General features: G+C 46.5%; 3 protein-coding genes across 3 annotated transcripts; all 3 read left to right on the top strand.

Moving 5' to 3' along the window:
- Nucleotides 1-565: 565 nt before the first annotated feature.
- Nucleotides 566-5,063, top strand: LOC104552535 (olfactory receptor 10A2). The gene is made up of 4 exons (XM_062018870.1): nt 566-575; nt 2,025-2,058; nt 3,226-3,352; nt 4,095-5,063. The coding sequence occupies exons 1-4, from the start codon at nt 566-568 to the stop codon at nt 5,061-5,063; spliced, it is 1,140 nt and encodes a 379-aa protein (XP_061874854.1).
- A 7,878-nt stretch (nt 5,064-12,941) lies between these two features.
- On the top strand, nt 12,942-13,877 carry LOC104550297 (olfactory receptor 13G1). Its single transcript, XM_010206679.1, has one exon. The coding sequence runs from the start codon at nt 12,942-12,944 to the stop codon at nt 13,875-13,877; it is 936 nt and encodes a 311-aa protein (XP_010204981.1).
- A 7,749-nt stretch (nt 13,878-21,626) lies between these two features.
- On the top strand, nt 21,627-23,558 carry LOC104554491 (dolichyl-diphosphooligosaccharide--protein glycosyltransferase subunit DAD1; the record flags this gene model as incomplete). The annotated part of the gene is made up of 3 exons (XM_062018871.1): nt 21,627-21,858; nt 22,694-22,844; nt 23,358-23,558. Coding segments are annotated over 2 exons (363 nt in total), but the record flags the coding sequence as incomplete, so codon positions are not given.
- Between the last annotated feature and the right edge of the window lie 1,299 nt (nt 23,559-24,857).

Below are 24,857 nucleotides of genomic sequence, written 5' to 3' on the forward strand. Positions count from 1 at the left end.
AGCAAATATAGATTGTTCTCAATGACAGACATATTTGGCTTTATCCCATAGTATACTGCATAATCTCAGTCAGAAAAAAGAAGTGTCCATAACAACCTGGCATCTCAACCCATGAGTCCTGGCACTTTTATCTCTCAGATTGCCTCCCAGTTCTACTGAGCAGCTGTGTAGTGCTTAGCTGCCTGCTGGGATTAACCTGCTTGAGCAGGGGATGTGTACTAGATGACTGCAAGAGAGATCTCTCAATGTTTCTGTGTCATTATGTGCTATCAAATGACTAGCTCAGCAACAGCATAACATGTAAAATGCTGTGTCCTTAATCACAGAAGAATGCCTTTTGAATGCTGATACTAATGTTAGAATTCCAGCTGGAATTCAGGGACCTTGGCTGTGGACAGTGGATATGCTGGAGATACTACTTCATGGAGCTTGGCTGAAACAGAAAGAGGGTAGAGTTAGATATTAGGAAGAAGTTCTTCACGGTGATGTGTTATCCCTAAAAGTGTTGAAAGGTAGGTTAGATGGGGCTTTGAGTAATTTGATGTGGTGGAAGGTGTCCCTGCCCATGGCAGGGAGTTACAGTGACATGATCTTTAAGGTTTCCTCCAACCCAAACCATTCTGTGATTCTCTGATTATATTTAGAAGAATATTATGGTTTATACTCAATATCTCTTACTATAATAAAGTTCACATCTATGGAAATAAATGTAATAAATAATTTTGAGATAATGCACCCATACACTGTTGTTATATTATGGTGATGAAGATGGTGATGATGAGGAAAACGATTATGTCAATGTTGATGAAGAAGGGGAGACTAATAAACAATAACAACAAAATAAAAATGAATTATGATCATTAATAGCCTCAAGAACATTAATAACATACTTAATTGGCAAATACTAATCTGAATCACCATGATGCCAAAAAGAAAAAGCTGAGAGCATGCCCTCTAGAGCTGTCTTTACCCCAAGCTGGATGGATGGACACACAGCCAGCCGGTGTGCGCAGGAAGGTGGTTATCCCCCTCTACTCAGCATTCATTAGAGAAGACTGTGTGACTGCACCCAGTTTTGCACCCCACAATAGAAGGTGGTCATTGATCAACTGGATCAACTTCAGCAGGGGGCCATAATAATCGTCAAGGCTGGGAGGGTGACAGATGGGGGTTAATTCAGGTTGGAGAGTCCTTGGCGACACCTACTAGCACGTTTTCAAAACTTAGAAGAAAGTTATTTAAAGGATGGAGACAAGCCTTTCACAGTTGTGCACAGCAGGTGAGAGAGAGACCACAGCCAAAAGTTGAAATGAGAGGCTCCACCAGGCTATATCATGCAGAAGGCTTTGTGTTTGAGGGGTTGGTGATCTTGAGCAGCTGTGTCTGCAAGTAATGACAGACTTTTTTTTGGACCAGGAAAAACTTGAAGAAACCTGGGAGATCCCACCTGGAATTACATGTACAGGCAGATTCTATAAATTACTCAGAATGCTGTACAAATGTCATTGAAAAGCAAGTAAAGTGGCATCAAAGAGTAAAAAACAATCTCACTTTCCTCAGACATTAGGAAGACTCTCCAACTAAGTGTAAAACTAAGCTGCCTGCATGAGACACTCATCTATTTCTTTCCACTGACTTTCAAATTCTCTATAAAGACTGCAAGTTTTACTAGATACTGAAGCAAGACCCATCAAGAGCCAGAGTTAAGTAGTCAGTTAAGACTGAGGATTCAAAAGTGAATAGTGAGAACTGACTGAAATCTCTGCTATGACAGACAGCACTGCCCCTAAAGGCACCTGCTCCAATCAAAGGCAGTAGGCTAGATCAGGCTAATTCTGACCCTTGAATCACACATCCCTTGATGCTTCCAGTTGATTTTCAGATCTTTTTGGTTAACACCTTATCATCAGTCATCTCAGGATGCACAAATCATAGTTAGACAAGTCAGATGTGACATGCCTAAGTCTGAAGAAGCCACTCTGGTCCCACTTTACAGACACATGAAGGAAGGCTACCATTCAAAGTATCATTCCATCTGCTGTTCCAAATATATGTATGGCTTGTTGCAACGCATTGCCCATAAGAGGGAGCATTATGTTCTGAACAACCAAAGAGGAGTTGTAAAATAGCTGAAATCAACCCTGCCCATAGGGGAAACAGGGATATCAAGAGAACTCTATTTAAACCTGGAGGAAGAGGTCTTTGCCTTTTCATTTACATCCAATTCAACCAAGCTGGAACAAGCTTATAAAATTCCTTTTCGTCCTCTCTGTGAGGCGAGTCTTTGGCAATTGGCAATAAAGAATCTGTGTGAATCTGCATTTAAAATAACATTTTAATTCTGCAAGGCAAGCTGTCATCAGCTCAACACTGTCCCTAACACAAGGGAACAAAGGAAATTCTTCTAGTGCAAATTGCATCATCCACGTTGGAGGCACTGGATGTCAGAACTGCTGAAGGTAGGACATTTCAAATTGCTTCCTGTCAGTACATAAGGCAAATCCAAGGAGGAACAAAGACCAAAACTTAAAGGTGACATAGCCACTAAACAAGAACTGCACAATGTCGGAGCTGTTTCTGAGAAGTGTTCTGCATTAGAGAATAAATCACTGACCTATCACTAAAACAATGACTAATGTGGCTTTTATTTGCTGTAATAAACAGCTAATGACCAAAGCTGTAATAAACAGCTAATGACCAAAGCAAAACTCCCAAACTTTCGTAAGGGATCAAAGAGCAGCATTAAGTACATTCTACTTTAGCCACACAGATCCAACTAGAAAACTAGTGTGAATGTGCATGGTTATGAACTGCAGGGCACTTTTAATGTCAGTCTCTGTTCTGTTCTGCACAGGGTCTGTTGAGATATCTCTCAAAATGTGAAGCTTCAGATAACAGTGTTCTTTCATTTCTATATGTTAATATAGAGATTCCTGAGAGATTCCTCTAGGTAGATGAGACCTTTATATGCCTGAGAACATTCAAAGTTTCTTTATTGTGCCTGTGAGCTAAAATTGTCTGTGGCTTCCAGGTCCACAGCTTTCACTTTCATGTTTGTGTGAGAAAAGCCCAGGGACAAAAAGGCATCTCTTGTACGTTCAGTTATAGCAGAGAGAGACATTGGATGGGGTCAGTACAAGCAGTGACCGGATCCTGGCAGGGCTGTATGCACTGCTCTTGCTTTGATGAAGTGTCCTTTTCTGTGTGCTGTGGTCTGTTGGCCAGGTCCATGCACGTACAGCGGAAAAGCTGCTTCCCTCCTCAGTCCCCACACACAGATCCGTTGCTGCTGCCAAAAGCAGTCTGTGCCTTGAGATTCACTAGTGGAGGCCAGTGGCTGGTTGCCCCTCTGGTAAGAGGTGTCAAATCTGAAAAACACAGAATTAAAGACCACTTCCTCCTCTCTGCCAGGACTATTTCTTCTCTCCTCCTGTGCCTCCATTTCCCATTCTGGGCAGGAGGAAAACACAGAGGTGCCACAACGGGCACAGAGCTGCGTGACTCTGCCATCAGCATCACACACAGCAACACTCATCAGGGGATGAGGCAACACAACCAGTGAACAGGTAGGGCACAAATTGCTTGCTTTCTGCACTTATTCTTCCCTGTGAGTATCTTCCCCTCCAATTATTCCTTCTTCCTTTGCTCATCTATAGACAAATTGGGGTTGCTTTTGCTTTGTTTTGCCTTCTTTGGACTGTGTGTGTTTGGTTGTCAGCTGGGCATTCCCTGCAGTGCAGAAAACACCTATGGAACCAGTGGGAAACACAGCCCTGACATCTGGGAGGAACACATGTTCTTGGCAATCAACTTGGCACCCATCATGGAGCCAACTCTACAACATAACTCCTCATAGTTGTGTGCTGGTTCACTGTTCCAAACAATGAAGCAGATAGCACTAACACCACACACTCTCAGCACACACAGCCACTGTCATCTCACTCTGTGCACCTAAGCCAGTTCTACAGCTACACCCTTTCATCCAGTGGCACCGAGGTATTCCCAAGGGACCCCTCTCTTGCAGAACCAGCTGAGGCACAGTGATCTCCGTGCAGTGACCACCCCTCTGACTCTGTTCACTTGATTCTTCCCAGATGAAGCCATCAGAGGGACAGGAACCAGGAAACCACACTCTGTTGACCACATTTGTCCTCTCTGGAGGGTCCAGCAACCCAGGACTGCAGTCCTTGCTGTTCTTCACATTCTGCTTAATTTACATCATCACCATCACTGGAAACCTTCTCACTCTCATGGTCACACTGCATCCCACCCTCCACACACCCATGTACTTCTTCCTCCGGGTCCTGTCTTTCCTGGATATTTCCACAGCATCTGTTGTTGTCCCCCAGATGCTGGTAAACTTCCTATCAGGGGACAGGAGCATTTCCTACCTGGGCTGTGCCATGCAGCTCTACTGTGTGATTTTCTTAGGATCTACTGAATGTTACCTTTTGGCAGCCATGGCTTATGATCGTTACGTGGCCATCTGCAACCCCCTTAGATACACAGTGATCATGAAGAGCAGAGTTTGTCATTGCTTGGTCCTGTTCTCATGCTGCAGTGGCAATGTGGTGTCTGTAGTGCAGACAGTGTGGGTGTTCACGTTGCCATTCTGTGGGCCCAAAAAGATTAACTCCTTCTTCTGTGATATTCCCCCACTCATTACACTCTCCTGCACCGACACCTCTTTGTATGAAAAGCAGGTCATTACAGCCACAGTGCTGGTCATCTTGACACCCTTTTGTCTCATCATCCTATCCTATGGCTGCATCATTTTGAGCATTTTGAAGATTTCCTCCTCAGAAGGCAGACACAAGACCTTCTACAAATGTTCCTCACACCTAATTGTTGTCATATTGTACTATGGAGGTACGATCTTGATTTACTTAAGGCCGAAAGCCAGTTACTCTCAAGATGTTAAGAAATTTCTGCCTCTCATATACACAGCCATAATTCCTATGTTAAACCCCCTGATTTACAGTCTAAGGAATAAAGATGTGAAAGAAGTACTCATCAGAAGGATGGCTGACATGATGAAGAAAGAAATCTTTTCTTGTCCATGAATATGTATATTTAAAATGTTGTTTACTTTCTTGGTGGGTGGGTAAGGTGTACTACCTCACTGGAAATGGCAGAAATAAAGAGGTATTTCATACCTGAGATTATTTTCTCCTTATTCCTGGCTTCAGAAGCAAATTATTTAGGATTGTCATTTCTGCTTCTTCCTTAGGAGAACAAAATGTATACCTGACATTTCTTTTAAAACAAAGCAAGCAAAAAACACCCCACTTCCCACATCATCTTCAGGTATTCAAGGTGGAAAGCCTCACTTCCATTGCAGGAGCTCAGGTGCCCCTCTCAATAAATATTCTTCTACAGTGAACTTTTCAGGCTAAACATAGATAAATTGATAGCACAGATAAATTAACAGCAAGCAGCTCAGTTGCTTTGACTTTTTTTTCCCCCACTTCTTTCATGATTTCAATTCCTTCCAGCAGAAAACAAGTCCACTGGATTAAAGTAATAAATCACTTCTGAAAGAAGCTTGTGGGTTTTTTTATTGAAGGTGTGGGGAAGGCAAATGAAAAGACGAGAAACTAATACTTGTTCCCTGTTTGTTAATGTTAAAATATGAATAACATGGCCAGAGATGAGTGCATTAAAATACAAAGTGACTCTCTAGAGATTTTTAAGTTTCCTGGCAAGCCCTTGGTACAGCCCAGTGTTGGAACCTCACCCAAGGGGCCTCCCTGTGTCAGGGAGAACACGTGCAGCTCATCAACTGATCCCAGAAGAGACAGTGATGAGTCCTCCTGCCTCATCTGTGATGGCACCTTTCCCCAACATCCCTTTGCTCTCAAGCTATATTTATTTGTTTACTTTCAGGTGGAGCTTGAGTGACTTTGGTCATTCAGATCTTTATTATTGACTGGTGCAAAATTTTCCTTACTTTGCTTTTAAAGGCATGGACAGGAAGAATTCAGAGCACATGCTCAGTGAGGGGTGGCCACACCTTGGAGACAGGTAGCCTTTGGGATAGAGGGGTGGTTTGGTGTTATAGTGACATTATAATGAGCAAAGGTTACCCAAAGGAAATTATTTTGACCAAAAAAAACCCCACCCAAATGGTGGGGAGCCTGGCCAGGGTGTCCCCACTCCCACCCTCTGTGCCATTTCTCTCAGAGTCGTTGTACCAAGCTTCCCTGGTATTGCCAACATCCAAGGCTACAAGCTCTGTTGCCTGGGAAACCATCATAGGACAGAACAGATTTTGTGCATATCAGCTACATTCCTTGAAAGTTTCCTTAACATTACATCTGTATTTCAAGAGAAGGTGTAACTTTAGTCTCAGTAAGTTGTCTCTATCAATTATTCCACAGTTAGTACATGTGGTATCATAAATGTAACAGTATTTTTATGAGCCTAGTATGACATCAGGTGGATTCCCTGGGGAGTGTTGGTGGAAGGAATCTGAAGCATTACTACTCAGTGAAGGGTGTATTATGACAGCTGAGGTGAAGTCAGGAGGAGGAAATCAGATTTCACGTGATGCCCAATTTACTGCCACCTCCAAATGGATGCCTAAAGTTCATCTGCTGTCATGCCCAACCAGAGGGAACTGTTGGAAATGGAGGTGTCCAGAGGTCTAGGGATCTAGAGTGTGCCTTGCTGTAAGGTCTGGACTTGAATCTGTGGGAAGCAGCTCCCATCATGTCTCCCTAGTGTGACTGAGACCTTCCAGGTGTACACAAATGTGTACTCTGAGCACAACTGCACACCCACACCAGCCAGGGATCAAGTCAGAAACACTGCACATGAATCAACATCTATACCTAGGCACGGGGGTCTTCCAGTAATACCAAGACACTCAGTCTTTGACAGTTGACCTAGTAGCTGCCCTGGATCCCAGGTCTCCCAGTTGCTGCCATCTCTGCAGGCAAATCTGCAAGTCCCCCAGGCTCACTCAAGCTGTTGGGACACAGACTCAATTGCCCAGACACGATGTGTGATGTAGTCCCTCAGTGCCGAGTCTTAGACACAGTCTACACTGTAACTGGCCCTTGGATCCTCCCATCTCCACTCGCCTCACACAGCCACACACACGTAAATGAGTCTCTTGTGTGATGTCCACACTTCATGGTCTCTGCAATGTTCGGCTTGGTCCTGCTGGTCCCTCCAGTAGTCAGCTCTTGGACTATGGAGTATGTCTAGTACCCAACCAAAGTTTAGGCCACTTCAATACCTGCTTTACAAGTCTCTCCCTACCCAGGCAGGCAGTCTGGCCTCTCCATTTCCTGATACACCAGCCACATTGAGCACGTTGATTCATGGTCCCTACTCTGGTTGCTGGGACTCAGATAAGATCTTAACCAATCTTCCATCTCTGAACAGCCAGGTTTTCCTTGTAGGATTTCCATGGGTAAAGCACACCATGCTGCAGTCAGGAGAGCATGAAAAGGGGCTGGTAAAGCAAACAGCTTCCTGTGACAGACCCATGCCCTGACAGGTTAGGCTTTATCTCAAAGACAAGGCAGGTACTTTTGTCATTCAAAGTGCCCGGAGGAGTTATTACGTTTTACAACCCTTCACAAGGAAATGAAGCTCTCAAACAACTCTTGTGTCTTTCTTGGAGCCACAGATTGCCAAAAAGTGACATGAGTCCAAAATTCGGGGAACAGAGTTCTTTCCACCCTCTGCAGGTTGATAAAGCCCTTCTGTGTTCTTTTGCATCCCTTCAACCCTCTGTTGGTTCTTGAGATTGCTTGAGCATGCTCTTCCCCTTTGCCCTTTAGGAAAGACCATGCTTCAGATTTCATAATGAATTTGTGCCTTCGATGTTTCCCACTCAGGCAGAAAACACACAAACTGTAAAATCAACATAGTTTGACAGTGCCTACCTGAATGACCCTTACAGTCCAGGGCTGGCAGGGGTGGGGAGTGAGGGGAGCAAGTTTCACATAACATGTATGTGTGGTCTGACACTTCCCACCAGGCTGCTACAGAAGCATTGTTCCTCCCCTTCTCATGGGCTTGGGGATTAGAGAACTCATTCTCAAAATCATTAGAGAGATAAAGTTTCATGAGAAGACAAGACAGGGTGTGGTGGTTTAGCCTAATGTCCACCAAGTCATAAAATTCCTCCCCTTCCCAAACTGAACAGGAGAGAGAGAGAAATATAACAAACAGCTTGTGAGTTGAGATAAGGGCGGAGAGATCACTCAGCAATTAGAATCACGGACAAAAGAGATTCAACCTAGGGAGAAACAGGTTTCATTTATTAAAGAACAATAAGAGCAGGGAGATGAGAAATAACTGTCTTAAAAACACCTCCCCCCACCCCTCCTCTGCCCAGGACTCCCCTTCCTTCCCCCCCAGCACTGCAGGGGATGGAGGATGGGGGTTGGGGTCAGTTCATTACAGATGGGCTTTGCTGCTGCTGCTTCTCAGGGGAAGGCTGCCTCACACTTCCCACTCCTGCACTGTGGGGTCCCTCCCAAGGGAGACAGTCTCTCACTGACTGCTCCTGCGTGGGTTCTTCCCATGGGCTGCAGCTCCTCACACCCTGCTCCAGCACGGAGCCTGTCACAGGGCAGCTCCTCACACCCTGCCCCAGCATGGGTCACCCACTGGAGAACAGTCCTTCAGGGACAGACTGCTCCAGCCTGGGGCCCTCACAAGATCACAAGTCCTGACAGCAAAAGTGCTCCAGCGTTGGCTCCTCTCTCCCTACAAACTCCCAGGTGCTGCCAGGAACTCGCTCTAGGATGAGCTTCCCATGGAGTCACAGCCTCCTTCAGGCACCCACCCGCTCCAGCGTGGGCTCCTCCACAGGCTGCAAGTGGGTCTCTGCTCCTCATGGCCTCCATGGGCTGCAGGGGGACAACCTGCTTCACCATGGTCCTCACCACATATCACAGGGGAGCCTTTTCAGTGCCTAAGCACCCTCCTCCCCTCCTTCTCCACTGACCTTGGTGTCTGTGGAGATGTTTTGACATTGTCACTCCCTGTTGCTGCTGCAGTTCAGCAACTGCCCGACAACTTCTCCTCCTTCTCAAATCTGTTACTCACAGAGGCACTACCTCCATCACTAATTGGCCAGTCCTAGGTCAGGTGCAGGGTCCATCTTAGAATTGACTGGCCCTAACCCTGTGAGCTACAGGGGAAGGTTCTGGCAACTCTTTGTTTAAAGAAGCCACCCCTGTAGCCCCCCCTGCTACCAAAAAACCTGGCCCAGGCAAAACCACTACACATCGCCAGACAATTGCACTGACAAGCCAAATGTTTATACACAACTAGTCTGTTTAACTCCTGATCCTCCCTTTCCCACATGTTTAATCTCTCCAATCACCTATCACCTCCCTACATCTCCTGACAGTACACATTCTCGGTGCTCACTTTAAAAACATTGACCTGGGAAGCTGCAACACAACCAGGTCCACTCTGATCCTTTTGATATTTTGAACAGAAAAATACAGAGCTGTACAGAACAATAATTACATAATGGCACCAGCAAGCAGGGCCCAGACATGCCCCAGTCCATGTGCTTATTCCATGTGCAGTGGTTGCACTTGCCCACTCATGAGGTCACAAGCTATGCACAGTATATTCTCATTTGGGAAGATAGGGTCTCTTACTTTACAGTTGTCTCAGTTACCAGCCAGAGATGAATTTCTGAGAACATCATCACATCACTGGAAACATCAGAATACTGAAGAAGGCTGTCAATTCATCAAGTGGTTGTTATCATTCAGTGCTGCAGCTTGGCATTGTCTGAAATGTCTCCTCAGTTTTGCCCTGTGCATCTCTGATAACTGAACTTCACACATCACGGAAAGCAAAGTGGTTTGCAGCTTTTTGTCATATCTCAGTGGGATGGAACATGGATAGCCAAAAAGCTTCCAGGAAGGAGACTAACCCAGATTAGATGTTGTGCTGGCAGGCTCTAGAAGAATAAAGATGTGAAAGGTGAAATGTAGCTAACACATTTTCAAAGTCTGGAAAAATCACACAATCACAGAATCTGAAGGGTTAGCAGGGACATTGAAGGATCATCCAGTGCAATCCCCCTGCCACAGCAGGATCACCTAGAGTAGGGCACACAGGAACTTGTCCAAGAGGGTTTTGAATGTCTCCAGAGAAGGAGACTCCACAGCCCATCTGGGCAGCCTGTTCCAGTGCACCATCACCCTCACAGTGAAGAAATTATTCCTGGTATTTCTTTGGAATCTCTTGTGTTCAAGTTTATACCTGTTGCTCCCTGTCCTATCATTGGTCATCACTGAGCACAGCCTGGCTCCATCCTCCTCACACCCACCCTTTATGGATTTGTGAACATGAACGAGGTCACCTCTCACTCTCCTCCAAGCTCCAGAGCCCCAGCTCCCTCAGCCTTTAATCACAAGGGAGATGCTCCACTCCATCATCTCTGTGTCCCTGCACTGAACTCTCTCCAGCAGCTCCACGTCCTTCTGGAACTGAGGGGCCCAGAACTGGACACAATATTCCAGATAGGGTCTCACGAGGGCAGAGCAGAGTGGGAGCAGAAACTCTCTCCATCTACTGCCCACAGCCCTTCTAATCCACTCCAGGGTGCCATTGGCCTTCTTGTCCATGAGGGCACGTTGCTGGCTCATGATCACCCTGCTGCCCACCAAGACCCCCATGAAGCAAGTCCTCTCATACTGTACATTAGGGCTGATGAAGGAGAGGAAGGGGATCAGTGAGCAGCAATAATGACTATGTGAAAGATAAACAAGGCCTCCACAGGCTGCTTTCCTGTGTTCTGTGCTCTGTCTCCATACAAGTTCTGAAGCTGTGAGTCACCACAACCAACTCTGCTGGTTTTGGCTGGGAGTTAGTTTTCTTCATGGTAGCTAATATGGACCTACATTTTGGATTTGTGCTGAAAACGGTGTTGATAACACAGAGATATGGGTTTTTACAAGCCCAGGAATCACAAACTGAAGTTTTCAGCAGAAATCAACTTTACTGACATCATTGTTGTCAAGGAGAGAAAATTAGGTGAAATTTCTCCCCTAGAGACAAATTAGCTAACAAACTTGTCTGGGTCCCACTCCACTGGGCATTTGGCTAAGTTATTGCAGCTTGTGACTTCAGTGCTGAACTAAGTTACCATCACTTGTCTCCTCTTGGAATATGCTTTTGAGCTCATTCTATTCTGCATTCATGAAGGAGGAGAAAACTCCAGAAGAAACTGTCTTGATACATGGGGTATATTTTAAGGTCTATCTCAGCCTTGTCAACACTGTTTGTGCCTCTGATGAAAGGTGAGGATATTAATCCTTTGTTGCTGGTTCCTTTTCTATTTTCTTTGCAGTTTTCTCTTTTGTATATTCTCCACTGGGTCTAACAAAGCAACAATGTATTTGTGATATATGTACAGGTATATTTTGTGTTACATATTTGTCTGACTCAGTGTTACAGGTAAACAGAAATAATGCTACAGTTTTAAATTAATATTTTAGTGTCATGAACATTTGTATCACCATCTTCAATTCAACAGAAAAAGAACAAGTCTTGCTTAATACTTGTTCATCTCAGTAATGCCTTGATATTATATGGAAAACATGAGAATTCACGATTCATTCAACTCCACGTTAGCCACTTAACGATGAGATAAGTTTTAATCAACACAGGAGAGAAAAGGCTAGTGTCTCTGCACAGTGATTCAGGTAAACCATCTTAGACTTCTATCTTCATCAAGAGATGACTGGTGCTGTAAGAGTCAGTTTCTCTCCTTTAACAGTAGTGGAGAGACCACTAGCAGTCTATAGATCGTCTGCAATGACATTGAATGCAATGATATGAGGTGAATTCTAAGCCCTAATTCTGTGATTTTAGACTCCAAGACAGAAACTGTAACTCTATCTGTTGTACTGAAGTATCAGAGCCTCCTCTTCACCATTTGAAATGGAATTCCTGACAGAGTTTTCATAGAATCACAGAATCATTTTGGTTTGAAAAGACCCTTAAGATCATCAAGTCCAAACACTTTTGGATGGTCAAAATTGATCGGACTAGACAGAATTATTTGAAGTCTACTAGAAAGAATTGCATTTGAGAAGATACAAACTGCAGCTAGACGCACTCTATCATGGTGAAATGTTGTTGAGTAAATCCTCATGCACAGGCAGTCTCTCACCTCTATTATCATCCAGATTCCTGGAGGACAATCACCAGAAATGGTCAAAATGTCAGCCTTCTCTCTTGCAATTAATAGGTTTGCACCTTCAGTAGCTGAGATCCCTTCATAGCCTAGATCAGCCATAGATAAGTATGTAGGATGAATGATGCACTGCTGGTAAACATTGTTTCTCTATTCCTCAGTAAATTCCAAAGTTATTTTAGAAAAGTAACTAAATTGCATATTTTTACATAAATTAGCAAATTAATATCTCTCTTCAATTCTATCTACTTACCACCCTCTGGTACAATGACAACTACTCTCTTTCCCTCTCTTTCACTTCTGAAAGTCTTGCTTGTAACCCAGTGAGTATTCATTGTGTACATAAACAGCCCTAATGGAAATTAGGTCTCGGCATCCACGTTTTGACGTTCATGTATAGAAGTCAAAGTTCATACCACAGTCAGGGAAGACCCACTATGCAATGTGATCACTTTAAAATGTCTCTACTCCTGTTTCAGGGTCAAAAAAAAATAGTCCTGTTAATGATGTGAAGAACTGCATTAACTTCTCTTATTTATCTATTACTATTATTGTTGTAATACCTGTCATTCTATTCAGGTATTAACATAACTTTCCTAGCACACTGGAAATATTTTCTTGCTTATTTTCTCTGTTTGGCATTTTTGCCTTTGGAAATCTCTCTCACTCTGTCTTTAACATTGAACTGAATATGTTCTGGTGCTGACACAGTAATGTCTTTATTTTTATTCCTACATAGGGGACACCAAGGCAAATGTATCCACAGAATCTCACCAAGGTCTCTGAATTCATCCTTGAGGGTATTTTTGACAACCTTCCCCTCCAAAGTCTCTGTATTACAATATCTTTGTGTCTCTACCTCACTGCCATCCTCAGCAACTCCTTTGTGATTATAGCTACCCTTGTCTACCCACCACTTCACACCCCTATGTACTTCTTCATCTCCAACTTGGCCATCCTTGACTTGCTAAGTATCTCCTCAGTTCTGCCCAAGATGTTGGAGAATCTGGTCCTGGGCAAGAACACCATCTCCTTTGAGGGCTGTATAGCACAGCTTTACACCTTCACTTTCTCAGGCTCAACAGAACTGATACTGTTAACAGTTATGTCTTATGATCGGTACCTGGCCATTTGCTGGCCTCTGCACTACATAACCATGATGAGCAAGGGAACCTGCATCTCTTTAATGGCTGGCGTTTGGGGAATTGGTACTGTTAATTCCTTCATAAACACACTTTTTGTGGCACAGCTGGACTTCTGTGGGCCAAATTTAGTCCAGAATTTCTTGTGTGAGATACCAGAAGTCCTTGTCCTGTCTTGCAGCTCAACCTACCTCAGCGAAGTCACAGTTTACATGGCAGATATCATCTTAGGCATGGGAAATTTCACGCTGGTCATTCTCTCCTATTGCTTCATCATCACTACTATCCTGAAAATCCAGGGCTCTGAAGGGAAGTGGAAAACCTTCTCCACCTGCTCCTCACATCTTGCTATTGTTGGCTTGTTCTACTCCACCATCATCTATGCCTATATCCAGCCAACTAGCACTCCATTAAAGAAGAAAAACAAAACAGTGAGCATTATGTACACTCTGGTGACTCCCACTCTGAACCCTCTGATCTACAGCCTGCGCAACAAAGTGATCAAAGGTGCCTTCTGGAAAATTGTACCATTTCACAAAACAAATTAATACACAAAGTCTCATGCCCATACTTTCCAGCTCTGTTCTGCATGGTTCACACTCATGGTTGCAGTGTTGTCAACCTTTGCTGCTAGTAAGGGTGACATTGCTTTCATCAAAGTTCATAACACCACAATAACAGCAGTTATTAAGGAGAAACTATCCGCACAGAGAATACCCAGAGCAAGGTGCAGTAAAGTGTACCACAGAAGTGTTTGTTACTCTGAATTCAGTGACTCTCCCTTTTTGGTTAACAGAAAGGAAAAGGCATGGTCCTCTGCCTCTGAAATTGTACCTTAAAGATCTGTTCCTCACTGTCAAAGGAGAATGCCCTCCTACAGTTAATTCAGCCCACCTATTAATAAACTACTTAGTATTTATGGTTTTAATGACTTTAATGTAAAATAAAATCTTTACTTAAGAACATAGGAATCATTAATCAAATAACCATGTAACATCTTAAGAAATGAATCATCATGATTGTCCCTGGTCATTCCGGGGTGGCCCTATAAGTGCTCAGTCTTGTGCTATTGGTCATGGTTTTCCCTTATTCTTGCCTAGATTTACTTTTTTTTTAAGACATTGAAAAAGATAAATCCTGACCATAATTATCTTCTGAATGTTATACTATATGCCTCAGAATATACTCCTGTTCTCATGTGGTGGCAGATATTTGTCCGCCTGAGATGGACTTCTAAATCATCCTCACAGTTATTGGAACTCTATCCTCTTGACACAAATGGGAAAAAAAAATGTTAATAAGGTTGCTTAACACCTTGGGAAAGAGATTCTAGAGGTTCACTTTCAGTAAATTGATGATTACTTCCACTGCTTTATTGGTTGCTCTCTTTTATTCCCATAACAGAGAGAAGGAGGAAGAGGTTGGTTGAGGGACTTAACCATCTAAAAACAAACATTAGAAAAAAAAATCTTCTCCTTACTAGCTTGCATTTTGCTGAAGGTTTCAGATAGTTCATTTCCTAGAGGATATACAATACTTCTGGCATATTTCAGTGTTTTTCTTATAGGTTAATAGTCATCTGGTAAGAGAAGGAAAAGCTTTAAATGCTGCAAGGAGGGCACTGACATCAACAAACTGAGAAACCACCAGCAAAGAGAGAGATGCCTTTGATTTCATCATCACTGAACTTTTGGTTCCCATGGAAAATAATTTCAGAGACATACAGATGAAGTAAATTTAGTTCAGAATCAGACTCCTTAGGGCAGGTTAGGAGACACCAGCTATTTCCTCAGGGCCTGTAGGGTTTGTCCCTACACCTTCTTACAAATGTTTGTAACACATACACAATCCTAAGCAAGTATGTATGTTTTATTTCAAATGATATGCTGATTTTGATTAGCAGCATCTTTAATTTCTTGCATATGAAAAGAACGTTGTATGCCTCTGTCCTCACTTTAAACATTGTGGAGTTCCACACCCCTGCCAGAGCTCCCAACTTGGGACTCTGCCAAAGCTGTGCAGAGAAAAACTACAGAGCATTGTGCCATGCCAATCATGTTACTGACTCTTGCCAGAGCCAACTGCACATACAAGGACCCAACTATCAAAATATCACCCTACAACTTCCTTCTGTCCAGTCCCACCTGCTGCCCTGAAGCTGAGATCACACCTGCCACACTTTTCACTACATTAAGATTTTCTTCCACAGATACACTGGTTCCTCCACTCACTGGGACAACATCTCCAGGTTCTGCTTCATTGCTTTAACCAACCTGATATCCTTCTATGAGTGCATAACCAGCTGGCTAGATGAGGGGAGAGCAGCAGATGTCATCTACTTTGACTTCAGCAAGGCTTTGGACACTGTCTCCCACAACATCCTCATCAGAAAGCTCAGGCAGCGTGGACTGGATGAGTGGAGGTGAGGTGGATGGAGAGCTGGCTGAATGATCAATAGTGATCAATGGCACAGAATGGAGTTGGAAGCCTGTGGCCAGTGGAGTTCCACAGGGATGGGTTCTGGGGCCAGTCTGGTTCAACATCTTCATCAACCACCTGGATGAGGGGACAGATTGTACCCTCAGCAAGTTCCCTGCTGGCACCAAACTGGGAGGACAGGATGATTCCCCAGAGGCTGTGCTACCTTTCAGTGGGATCTCAATCAGCTTCACAGCTGGGCAGAGAGGAACATCATGAGGTTCAACAAGGACAAGTGCAGAGTCCTACATCTGGCAAGGAACAACCCCCTGCACCAGTATAGGCTGGGGGTCAAACTGCTGGAGAGCAGCTCTGCAGAGAGAGACCTGGGAGTGCTGGCTGATAATAAGCTAAATATGAGCCAGCAATGTGCCCTCGAGGCCAAGAAGCCAATGGCATCCTGGAGTGAATCAAGAAGAGTGTGGCCAGCAGAGCAAAGGAGGTTCTGCTGCCCCTCTACTCTGCCCTGGGAGGCCTCATCTGGAGTCCTGTGATCAGTTCTGGGCTCCTCAGCTCAAGAGGGACAGGGAACTGCTGGAGAGAGGCCAGTGCAGGGCCACCAAGATGATCAGGGGAATGGAACATCTTTCATAAGAGGAAAGGCTGCAGGACCTGTGGCTGTTTAGTCTGGAGGAGACTGAGGGGAGATCTCATTAATATTTATAAATATCTAAAGGCTGGGTGTCAGGAGGTTAGGACATCTCTTTTTTCTACAGTAGGTAGCAACAGGACAAGGGGTGATGGGATGAAGCTGGAACACAAAAAGTTCCACTTAAACATAAGAAAAAAATATTGTACTGTTCAGGTGAGGGAGCCCTGGCACAGGCTGCTCAGAGGGGTTGTGGAGTCTCCTTCCTTGGAGGTTTTCAAGACCTGCCTGGACATGTTCCTATGCGACCTGATCTAGGTGACCCTGCTTCTGCAGGAGGGTTGCACTGGATGATCTCTAAAGGTCCCTTCCAACTCCTACCATTCGATTATTCTATGATTCTATGACTCCTGATTACTTGTCTCCAGTTTCTTCACTCTGTCTGGAGTGAAACAAAAGCATGCCTGCAGGGCAAGAGTCACTATGAATAAGAACAGGCCTTGAAATCCTGGCAGTGGTGATGAATATCCCTCCCTGTCTGTGCATAGTCACTAGAGCAGTAAAGACAGTGCTAATTAGAGCACACAAAGGCTGTGCACATAAAGCCTTTGACACTGCTGTGGGTTGCAGGGACAAGAGAATAGACAGTAATAATGTCTCGTGTTCTGGGATTGAGTCAAAGTTGTGGCCACTTGTTGCTTGATCACAAAACTCTCTGCCTCATTCCCACCAGGGCATAAGGCAGACTAATTTCCCTTCAGAGTGTCTTCATTTTTATTCTTCTTGTCATACGTAACTAAAACAAATGCCAAACTGCAATTATGCTGTATGCATTCATTGAAACACACCTGAGAGCTTCTTAATTAGCTACACAACACTTACAACTCTATAGGAAGTGGCAGAAAACCACACACAGAGCTCATTATGGCTGTCAGCATTTTAATGAGCCCCTTGAGGAGTGTGCTGCTGCCTCCCTGTTACTGTGTACCTTGGCAAAATCCATCAAGCTGCCTTGAAGAAATGCTGAGCAGAAGGAAAAGTTAGGTGGAGTTTTGATGGAGCCCAGTGTGAGATGTGAGGCTAGAAACATAGTTGGACAATGTCTTCCCATCAGAACTCATTAGAGCATTTGACTACAGACAGCACAGAAAGCCATTGACCTCTCCAGTATCAAACTTCCCTTACAGATATCAAACAGCAATCCCCAAGTGCTGGGAAGGTGCTCCTTGCAGTCAGCAATTTTCCCCTGCACCCATGGCTTATGGAAAGGAAAAGCCTTGGGCCCATCTCTCAAAACTTGCTCTTCCAAGACACTGGTAGATGCACAGGTCCTGCTTGGGTTGTAATAATGATCAGCCAAGACATTGTGACTGCAACACACACTGCTCACACATTCATGGACTGCAGATAGGCTCCAGCCTAGCTCACAGCCAACCCCATCTGAGGCACCTTTTGTGAGAAATATTGATGTTGCTTTTGCAGAATCCGAAAGAAATTAAGACAAGGAATTTTGACGGCTGTCTGCCTCTGTGTAATATAAATCAGTGGTCTAACCATGACTGTTATCTGCCTCTGTGTAGTGTAAATCAGTGGACTAACCATGAGACAGACTGTTATCTGTTTGTTTGTAATTAGAGTTTAAATCTTAGGATTGTGGGGGAATCCACGATAAGATACAAAAACCAGACATCCTCTGAGGAGGATTTTAGGCGCCTCGAGAAGTTGTAAATCTTGGAGTACCTAATCAATGGGGAAACAAGGGAGGGACCTTGCGGCCGGGATAGGGAATAAAAAGCCAAATGTTGTATCCATCGGGTGTGCCTACTAGCTAGGACACCCGCTCTTGCAAGAACGCTTAATAAAAGTGCTTCACTGCAGAGTCTGACCTGAGTCTTTCGCGAGAAAGCTTGTTTTGTTTCTCACACTTTGGATTCACACAGAGAGACTTCAATGTTGCACCTCAGCCCCCATTCTCTCTGTCACATTACACCTTGAACACCTCTTCCTCTGCTCTATGAGATGAAAACCACGAGGTCAACATACCCCACTACCCCTTGCCAGAGCTCTGATAATGCTCCAAGTAAAGGACTACAATAATTTACCTTTGACTGATGTAAGTAACATTGCTGGAATTTGTTCTTATCTCCTTGTTACAATGGAAGTAGACCAGACTGAACAAGTGACCCTTTGGCAGTGCTCCTCTCCCTCCCACTAATGAAGCACAGTTGCTGAACTTGTGCTAGTGCACCCCTTTGGAGGGAAGCCTTTCTCATAAGAAAGGCAGAACATGGGCTGGCACATAGTATAAGAGTGCCTCCTACCCAATCCTCCCCTCCAGCATCCAACCAATAGCTCAGAAGAGTGGAGGTCTTACAGTATAGATGAGTTCTCACTGCTCATGTTTTACACTAGCTTGGCTGAACCTGTGTCACGTTGAACTTTAAGAGAAAAGCTCTAGTTCAGAGCCTTCTTGGTTTGGGCAGAGGTAGGAATGGGAAGGAAGCACAATAATGGTTGCCCTTCCCAAATGAGGCTTTGGCAAAATGAGCTACTGGCCTCCACAAAGAATGCTGGCACTGATACATGGTTTAGTGGTGGACTTGGCAGTATTAGGTTAACAGCTGAACTCTGTGATCTTAAGGCTCTTTTTCAATCTAAATGGCTTTATGATTCTATGGTTTCTGTCTTCACAAGAGTGCTGTGGACACCAGAAAAAGATGTTTAGAGGTGTCAACAGCAGGCACAGGAACAGTGACTCCTGATGAAGGACTCCTGCTGCATCCCACTTGCTGACATCTTTGGTTTACCCCAAAAGGCCAGACTACCTCAGGAACTCCTATACCCAGACTGCTGTGTGAAACAATTGGTTTGGAAATAAAACAGTCATCTACATCAGATTCATGCCATCAAAACCTCCAAGAGAACTCATGATTCAAAAAATGTCAGCATGTTGGAGGCAGAACTGCAGGAGCTTTTGATCAGTAAAGTAGTCAAGCAATGTTCTCCTTCCTGTGAGTTGAAGACAGAAGATTGAAAGAGCTGAACTTTCCGTTGGCCTTCCTGTAAGATAAGGGTTTTCACAGAGAATAGGGAGGGGAGCAATATGGGGCAGAACAGGTGACATTCAGACCTGAGCCTTTGTTCCTAGGCAACAGGAAAGGTCACTGCTTTATGCAGATGATTGGAGGAAAGTGCTGTGTTTGCTGAGGCACATCTGGTGTGCTCTGATTTAGTCTGTGGGTCTTTATATAGTGAAAACCAGAGACAAAGATTCTGCCCTTACATTGCTGTCTTTCTCCTGCATATCCCTTCTGATATGCCACAGAGCACAACACTGAACACACAAGTGCGAAGTACAGGAGAGCTATCAAGACCTTGGTCCCGCTGGCCACACTATTTCTAGCACAATCCAGGTTGCCACTAGTTTTCTTGGCCACCTGGTAATGCTGCTGGCTCATGTTCTGCTGCTGTCAATTAATACCCCCAGGTCATTTCCCTCCAGCAGCTTTCTAGTGGCCCTGCCCCAGACTGTAGTGTTACTCGGGGCTGTTGTGGCCCAAGAGCAGGAGCAGGCCCTTGGCCTTGTTAAACCTCATCCCACTGCTCTCTGCCTATCGCTCCAGCCTGGCCAGGGCCCTCCAAAGAGCATGGATCTGTCTGTTTCCTCAGACAGATCTATGCTTCTGCCCAGTTTCATGTCATCAGCAAATTTACTGAGAGTGCACTCAATCCCCTCATTCAAATAATTGATAAAGACACTAAACACAACAGGTCCCAGCTCTGAGTCCTGCAGAACACCACTGATGAGTGACCAACAACTGAATTTATCTCAACTTACTGTCACTCTCTGGGCTTGTCCATGCAGACAGGTTTTGACATGATGCAGAGTGGGTTCATCCAAGCCACAGGCAGTCAGTCTCTCCAGGATGATGTTATGGGAGGACAGGTGGTTTTACCACTGAAGCCTGAGGTGACGTAAGCATTAAGTACCTCAGCCTGTTCCCCATACTTTGTCACAAAACCTCTCTCTGCATCCCTTAAGTCCATTAAAGGACAAAGACTCTCCTCAGGCCTCCTTTTGTTGCTGGGTATATTCATAGAAACTTTTCCTATTGTCTTTCACAGTAGTGCTCAGATTAAGTTCTAACTGTGCCTTGGCCCTTCTAATTTTCTTTTGTATAACCTCACAACACCCTTTGTTGTCCTCTTGAGCTGCTTGTCCTTTCTTCTAAAGGCCATATATTCTCTTTTTCCTTCTGAGCTCCAGCTGAAGCTCACTGTTCAACCAGGATAGTCCTTCTATGCCACCAGTTCATCTTCTTGCAGATGGTGACAGCAAGAATGTAATTAAACCTCAGAGAAGAAGAGACTGTGAAAGGCCTCTGGAGGTGCAGTCCCTTGCTTAAACAAGGCTGGCTGTGGCACTGTCTCACGGCTCCTCATGGCCTCCTCTCTAGGCCAGCACAGATGGATCTCCAAGCACAGGCATCACACTGCTTCCCTCAGTGCTGCCTCATGGTTGGACTAATTGCTCTTTTAAGATCCCTTCCACCCCTTAAGACTCTGACTCTGTGTGACTTTTCACTGTGCTTTCCTTTTTCAGGAAGATTTACTTGCTCACACCGTGATCCACAGCCTACGTCCCCTTACAACACGCTTCTGAGGGGCCTGGCTCTGGTTCCCTGGGAACATCCCCTCAGAGGGGGCAGATGGATCCCGCCTCCCACCCCACTTCATCCCCATGCTTCTCTGCATGGAGCACGTCCCGCAGCTCTCCCACCAACTTCCCTACGGCCCGCCGGGCTCACAGGGCCTCGATAATCTCTTTGTCCCGAAAGCAGAGCCGTAAGGGCCGAGCTCCCGACACCACGATTAAGCCGCCTCAGGACCAAACATCCACTGCACGCGGCCTGCGGGGTCCGCCCCTAAATCCGCCCGGCAACAGCGAACGCTGCGCTCCCATTGGCTGCTGGAAAACTCCGTGGGCGTGGCCCCAGTGGAGGGCCGTGCGCATGCGCCTTGGTGCCTGGCGCCCCGCCTCCTCGTGTCACTTCTCTTGCGCATGCGCGCGGCGGCGGCGGCGGCGCGCGCGGCGGGACCGCGCCTGCGCGGGGGCGCGCCCCGGAAGCGTTGGCGCGCGCTAGGCCGGGCCGGCGCGTCGCGCGCAGCGGCGATGGCGGTGTCGGGGGCGGCCGGGGCCGGGGCCGGGGCCGGGGCCGGGGCCGGGGCGGGGGCCGGGGCTGGGGCCGCGGCCGCGGGCTCGCTGGGCTCGGTGCTGCGGCGCTTCCTGTCCGAGTACGGCAGCGGCACGCCGAGCCGCCTGAAGGTGCTGGACGCCTACCTGCTGTACGTGCTGCTGACCGGCGCGCTGCAGTTCGGCTACTGCCTCGGCGTCGGCACCTTCCCCTTCAACTCCTTCCTCAGCGGCTTCATCTCCGCCGTCGGCAGCTTCATCCTCGGCGGTCAGTGCCCGCACCGTGTCCCTGCTTAGGCCCCCCAGCAGCGCCCGAGGCCCCCGGCGCCGGGCGCTCGCCTTAGACGCACCCCGAGCCCTTGCAGCAGCCCCGGGCCGTCGTTCCCCGGCAGCCCAAGGGAGCCACGGCAGCAGCCTGCGAGTCGGTCCCCGGCAGCCAGGGAGCCCCCCCAGACCAGCCCCAGCGCCTTCTGCGGTGTGATGTGATCGAGGGGAACCTGCTGGAGCAGGTTCGGGCTGGATGAGCGCTGGAAGGCCCTTCCAAGCCGACTGTCCAGGGGTTCTGTGAATCCCCCGGGTTCTGCCCCAGCCCCGGGGCTCCCGCCGTGCAGCAGCTGTGACCCTGTGGGCATCCTGCCCCCTTGGCCACTGAGCCGGCCCTGCCAGCCCAGGGGCCTCAGCTTCTCCCTTATGTTGGGCTCCTTCAGCAGCTGTTCCGGTATGAAACCAAAACTCATGCAGTGACTATTTTGGGGTGCTGCTCTCCTACAATACCACGCGAAACCACCACCTTGCTGTGCAGCCCTCCCCAGCACACACGGTGGAGGACATAGAAATGTGCATTTCTATGCAAGTCCCATCCAGCTATGTCAGTTCCTCTCAGGACTCACTTGGCCTCCCCTATAGTGTAGTACAGTGGGAGAGCTGATTGCATAGAAGTCCTGTATGAATCCCCTGCCAGCTTCCTGCTCACCTTACACTAAAGACAGAGTTACTGATCCTGTGCCCTGATGGAACAGTGACCTAGACTGGGCTGAACTGCCCCGGGAAGACTGTGCTTCGTTCTGTGATCACTGACTTGTCATTCTTTCTCTGCCATGCAGTTTGCCTCCGGATCCAGATCAACCCCCAGAACAAGGGCGAGTTCCAGGGCATTTCACCAGAGCGAGCATTTGCTGATTTCCTCTTTGCCAACACCGTCCTCCATCTCGTTGTCATCAATTTTGTTGGCTGAGCTCTACAGGAGACTGAGAGGTGCTGATCCCTGGGGTCACAAAAGGGGCAACTGCAGCTCACAGAGCTTCAGTACTTTTGTAGAGTTGGGAGTGAACTAGAGAGACAGTGCTCCCAGCTTCATCTTGGCCAAGTACAGTTAAGCTGTTGTCCTCTGGGCTGATGCAGGGTTAGGATTTATTACTTTCTGTTTTTCTGCATGTAGTTTTTGGCTGTTGTTATTTAAAAGGCAGTGTTATAGAAACCTACCTGTGTTTCTTCTGAGAGAAATGCCTCATTCAAGGGACTTTGGAAGCTGGAGCTCCCAGACTCTCAGAGTTGTCCTGTTTGAGGCCACAGCACGACTGGTGTTCAAGACTGGAATTTCTTGGAAGATGAGAGGAGGGAGTTTAGGACAGGGGGACTTTGGTGCAGGAAGGTGGAAGACAGGCCCTATTGTTACTGTTGCAAGAGGCTAGGAGATCACTGAAGCCTGTGGGATATTTCCTCTTCCTTTGCAGAAACTCTGCTCATGTTGCCTTTCTCTCTTTCCAGGTCTTGAATTGCTCCTGAGCTCTGCTGCCAAAGTCTGGCAGCAGGAAGTGTAGTTCACCATCAGACTCTTCTGTGTCTCCTTGGTAGGGCAGAGCTCAAGGTTTTTTCCCCACAAGCTGTCCTATGGAGGGGGCTGCTGCGTCATTACATTACTTCATTACTGTAATCCTTTCTGTCAATAAAACCCTTCATAATACTGCAGTCTTTTCCCTGTTGGTGGCAAATACAAAGGTTCTTCTGACACCCAAGTTCTCTCTGAGGCATGACTCCCTGTTTTTACCCTCCCTTCCCCAGCAGCTATTTTTTTCTGTGCCCCACTTTCAGAAGGAAGCAGGAAGCAAGGAATCATGGAAACTCATCTGTCATCTGCTTTTTTCATCTCCCTGTTTCCTGCACCTTTATCTTATAGAAATTGCATTGCTAGTGTACCCCCGGGCTTCAAAGCTGTTGCACTTCAAACCCACTCCCACCTTCAAAGCTGTGGAAGATTTGGGTTAGGCTGTGGTTAGCAGTCGTGATGTACCCCAGATGTACCTATCTTCCCATAGGCCCATGGGGTTCAGCTGGATGCCCCAACTGGACTCAGACTTACTAAGGCTGGGCAGTGATGCAGCCACCTTACCACGATGTTTGCTTTTCTTCAGTGTGATGTGCTCCTGTGTTGTGTCCTAACACTGCTTTGTCCTGATGTAAAGTTAGAGCCCTGTGGTGATCTGATTATGGGCACAGGATGAGATACTAACCCCAGCCAGCCTCTCCCACAGCTTTGGCTGCAGAATTTACCTGGGTTACCTTCAGGTATGAGGCTCCATCCTTGTGCTGATGCTGCTTCATGTGCATCCAAGTTGTGCAGGTGAAACAGTGGAGAGGTAAAACATGTGTTGGGACTGTGTAACAGAAGCGCTTGTCTCCTAGTGCTTCAGTCTGATGGCTTTGGATTATGGCTCCTCTTTGCCACCGTTTTCCTTCTGCAAACCTATCAAAGTGTGAAAGCTGCTGCTCCTAAGCCTCTTGCTAACTGAGCCTCTGAAGTCAGGTATGAAGGAGATCTGTCTGGTCTTATAGGATGCTGCCTCGGTCCGTGGTAGGAACAGAGAGCTGCTGACAGCTCCAGGCGTTAAGCTGGGTTTGGTTACAGCGGTACCTGCTTTGTATGGAAGGACTGGACAGCACACAGGGATTAAATGAGCCACTGAGCTCTTCCTTCCTACAAGAAGGGCCTTGGTCTGAGCCAGGTCCGTGGCAGAGGTAGCCGGGGTTTTAAATGCAGAGGAGCAGCATCAGGTCTCCCTTTGCCCCTGCGCTGATGACTGAGCTGGGTTCCTTCCCATGGGGCTGCCTGCCTCAGCTGCCCCACAGCCTGGCTTTAAAGAGGGTTCCAGGCTGAGACCCTCCTGAGGCCGCTTCTGAGAACTGTAGGGGAGTGGAAAAGGAAGAACTGTGGGTTTCTGTTGGAGTGGGAGTTTTTGCTACCTGTTACCAGCTGCAATGCCTCTTGTT

Source organism: Colius striatus, chromosome Z (genome assembly GCF_028858725.1).
Source record: "Colius striatus isolate bColStr4 chromosome Z, bColStr4.1.hap1, whole genome shotgun sequence".
NCBI lineage: Eukaryota > Metazoa > Chordata > Aves > Coliiformes > Coliidae > Colius > Colius striatus.

Bases quoted from the DNA above. Each gene is read 5' to 3' on its own strand.
- LOC104552535 (XM_062018870.1), top strand. The intron at 2,059-3,225 runs GCTTGTTGCAAC...TCTGTTGGCCAG, and splicing joins CTGTTCCAAATATATGTATG to GTCCATGCACGTACAGCGGA. The intron at 3,353-4,094 runs GTAAGAGGTGTC...GATTCTTCCCAG, and splicing joins AGTGGCTGGTTGCCCCTCTG to ATGAAGCCATCAGAGGGACA.
- LOC104550297 (XM_010206679.1), top strand. From the start codon at position 12,942: ATGTATCCACAGAATCTCACCAAGGTCTCTGAATTCATCCTTGAGGGT.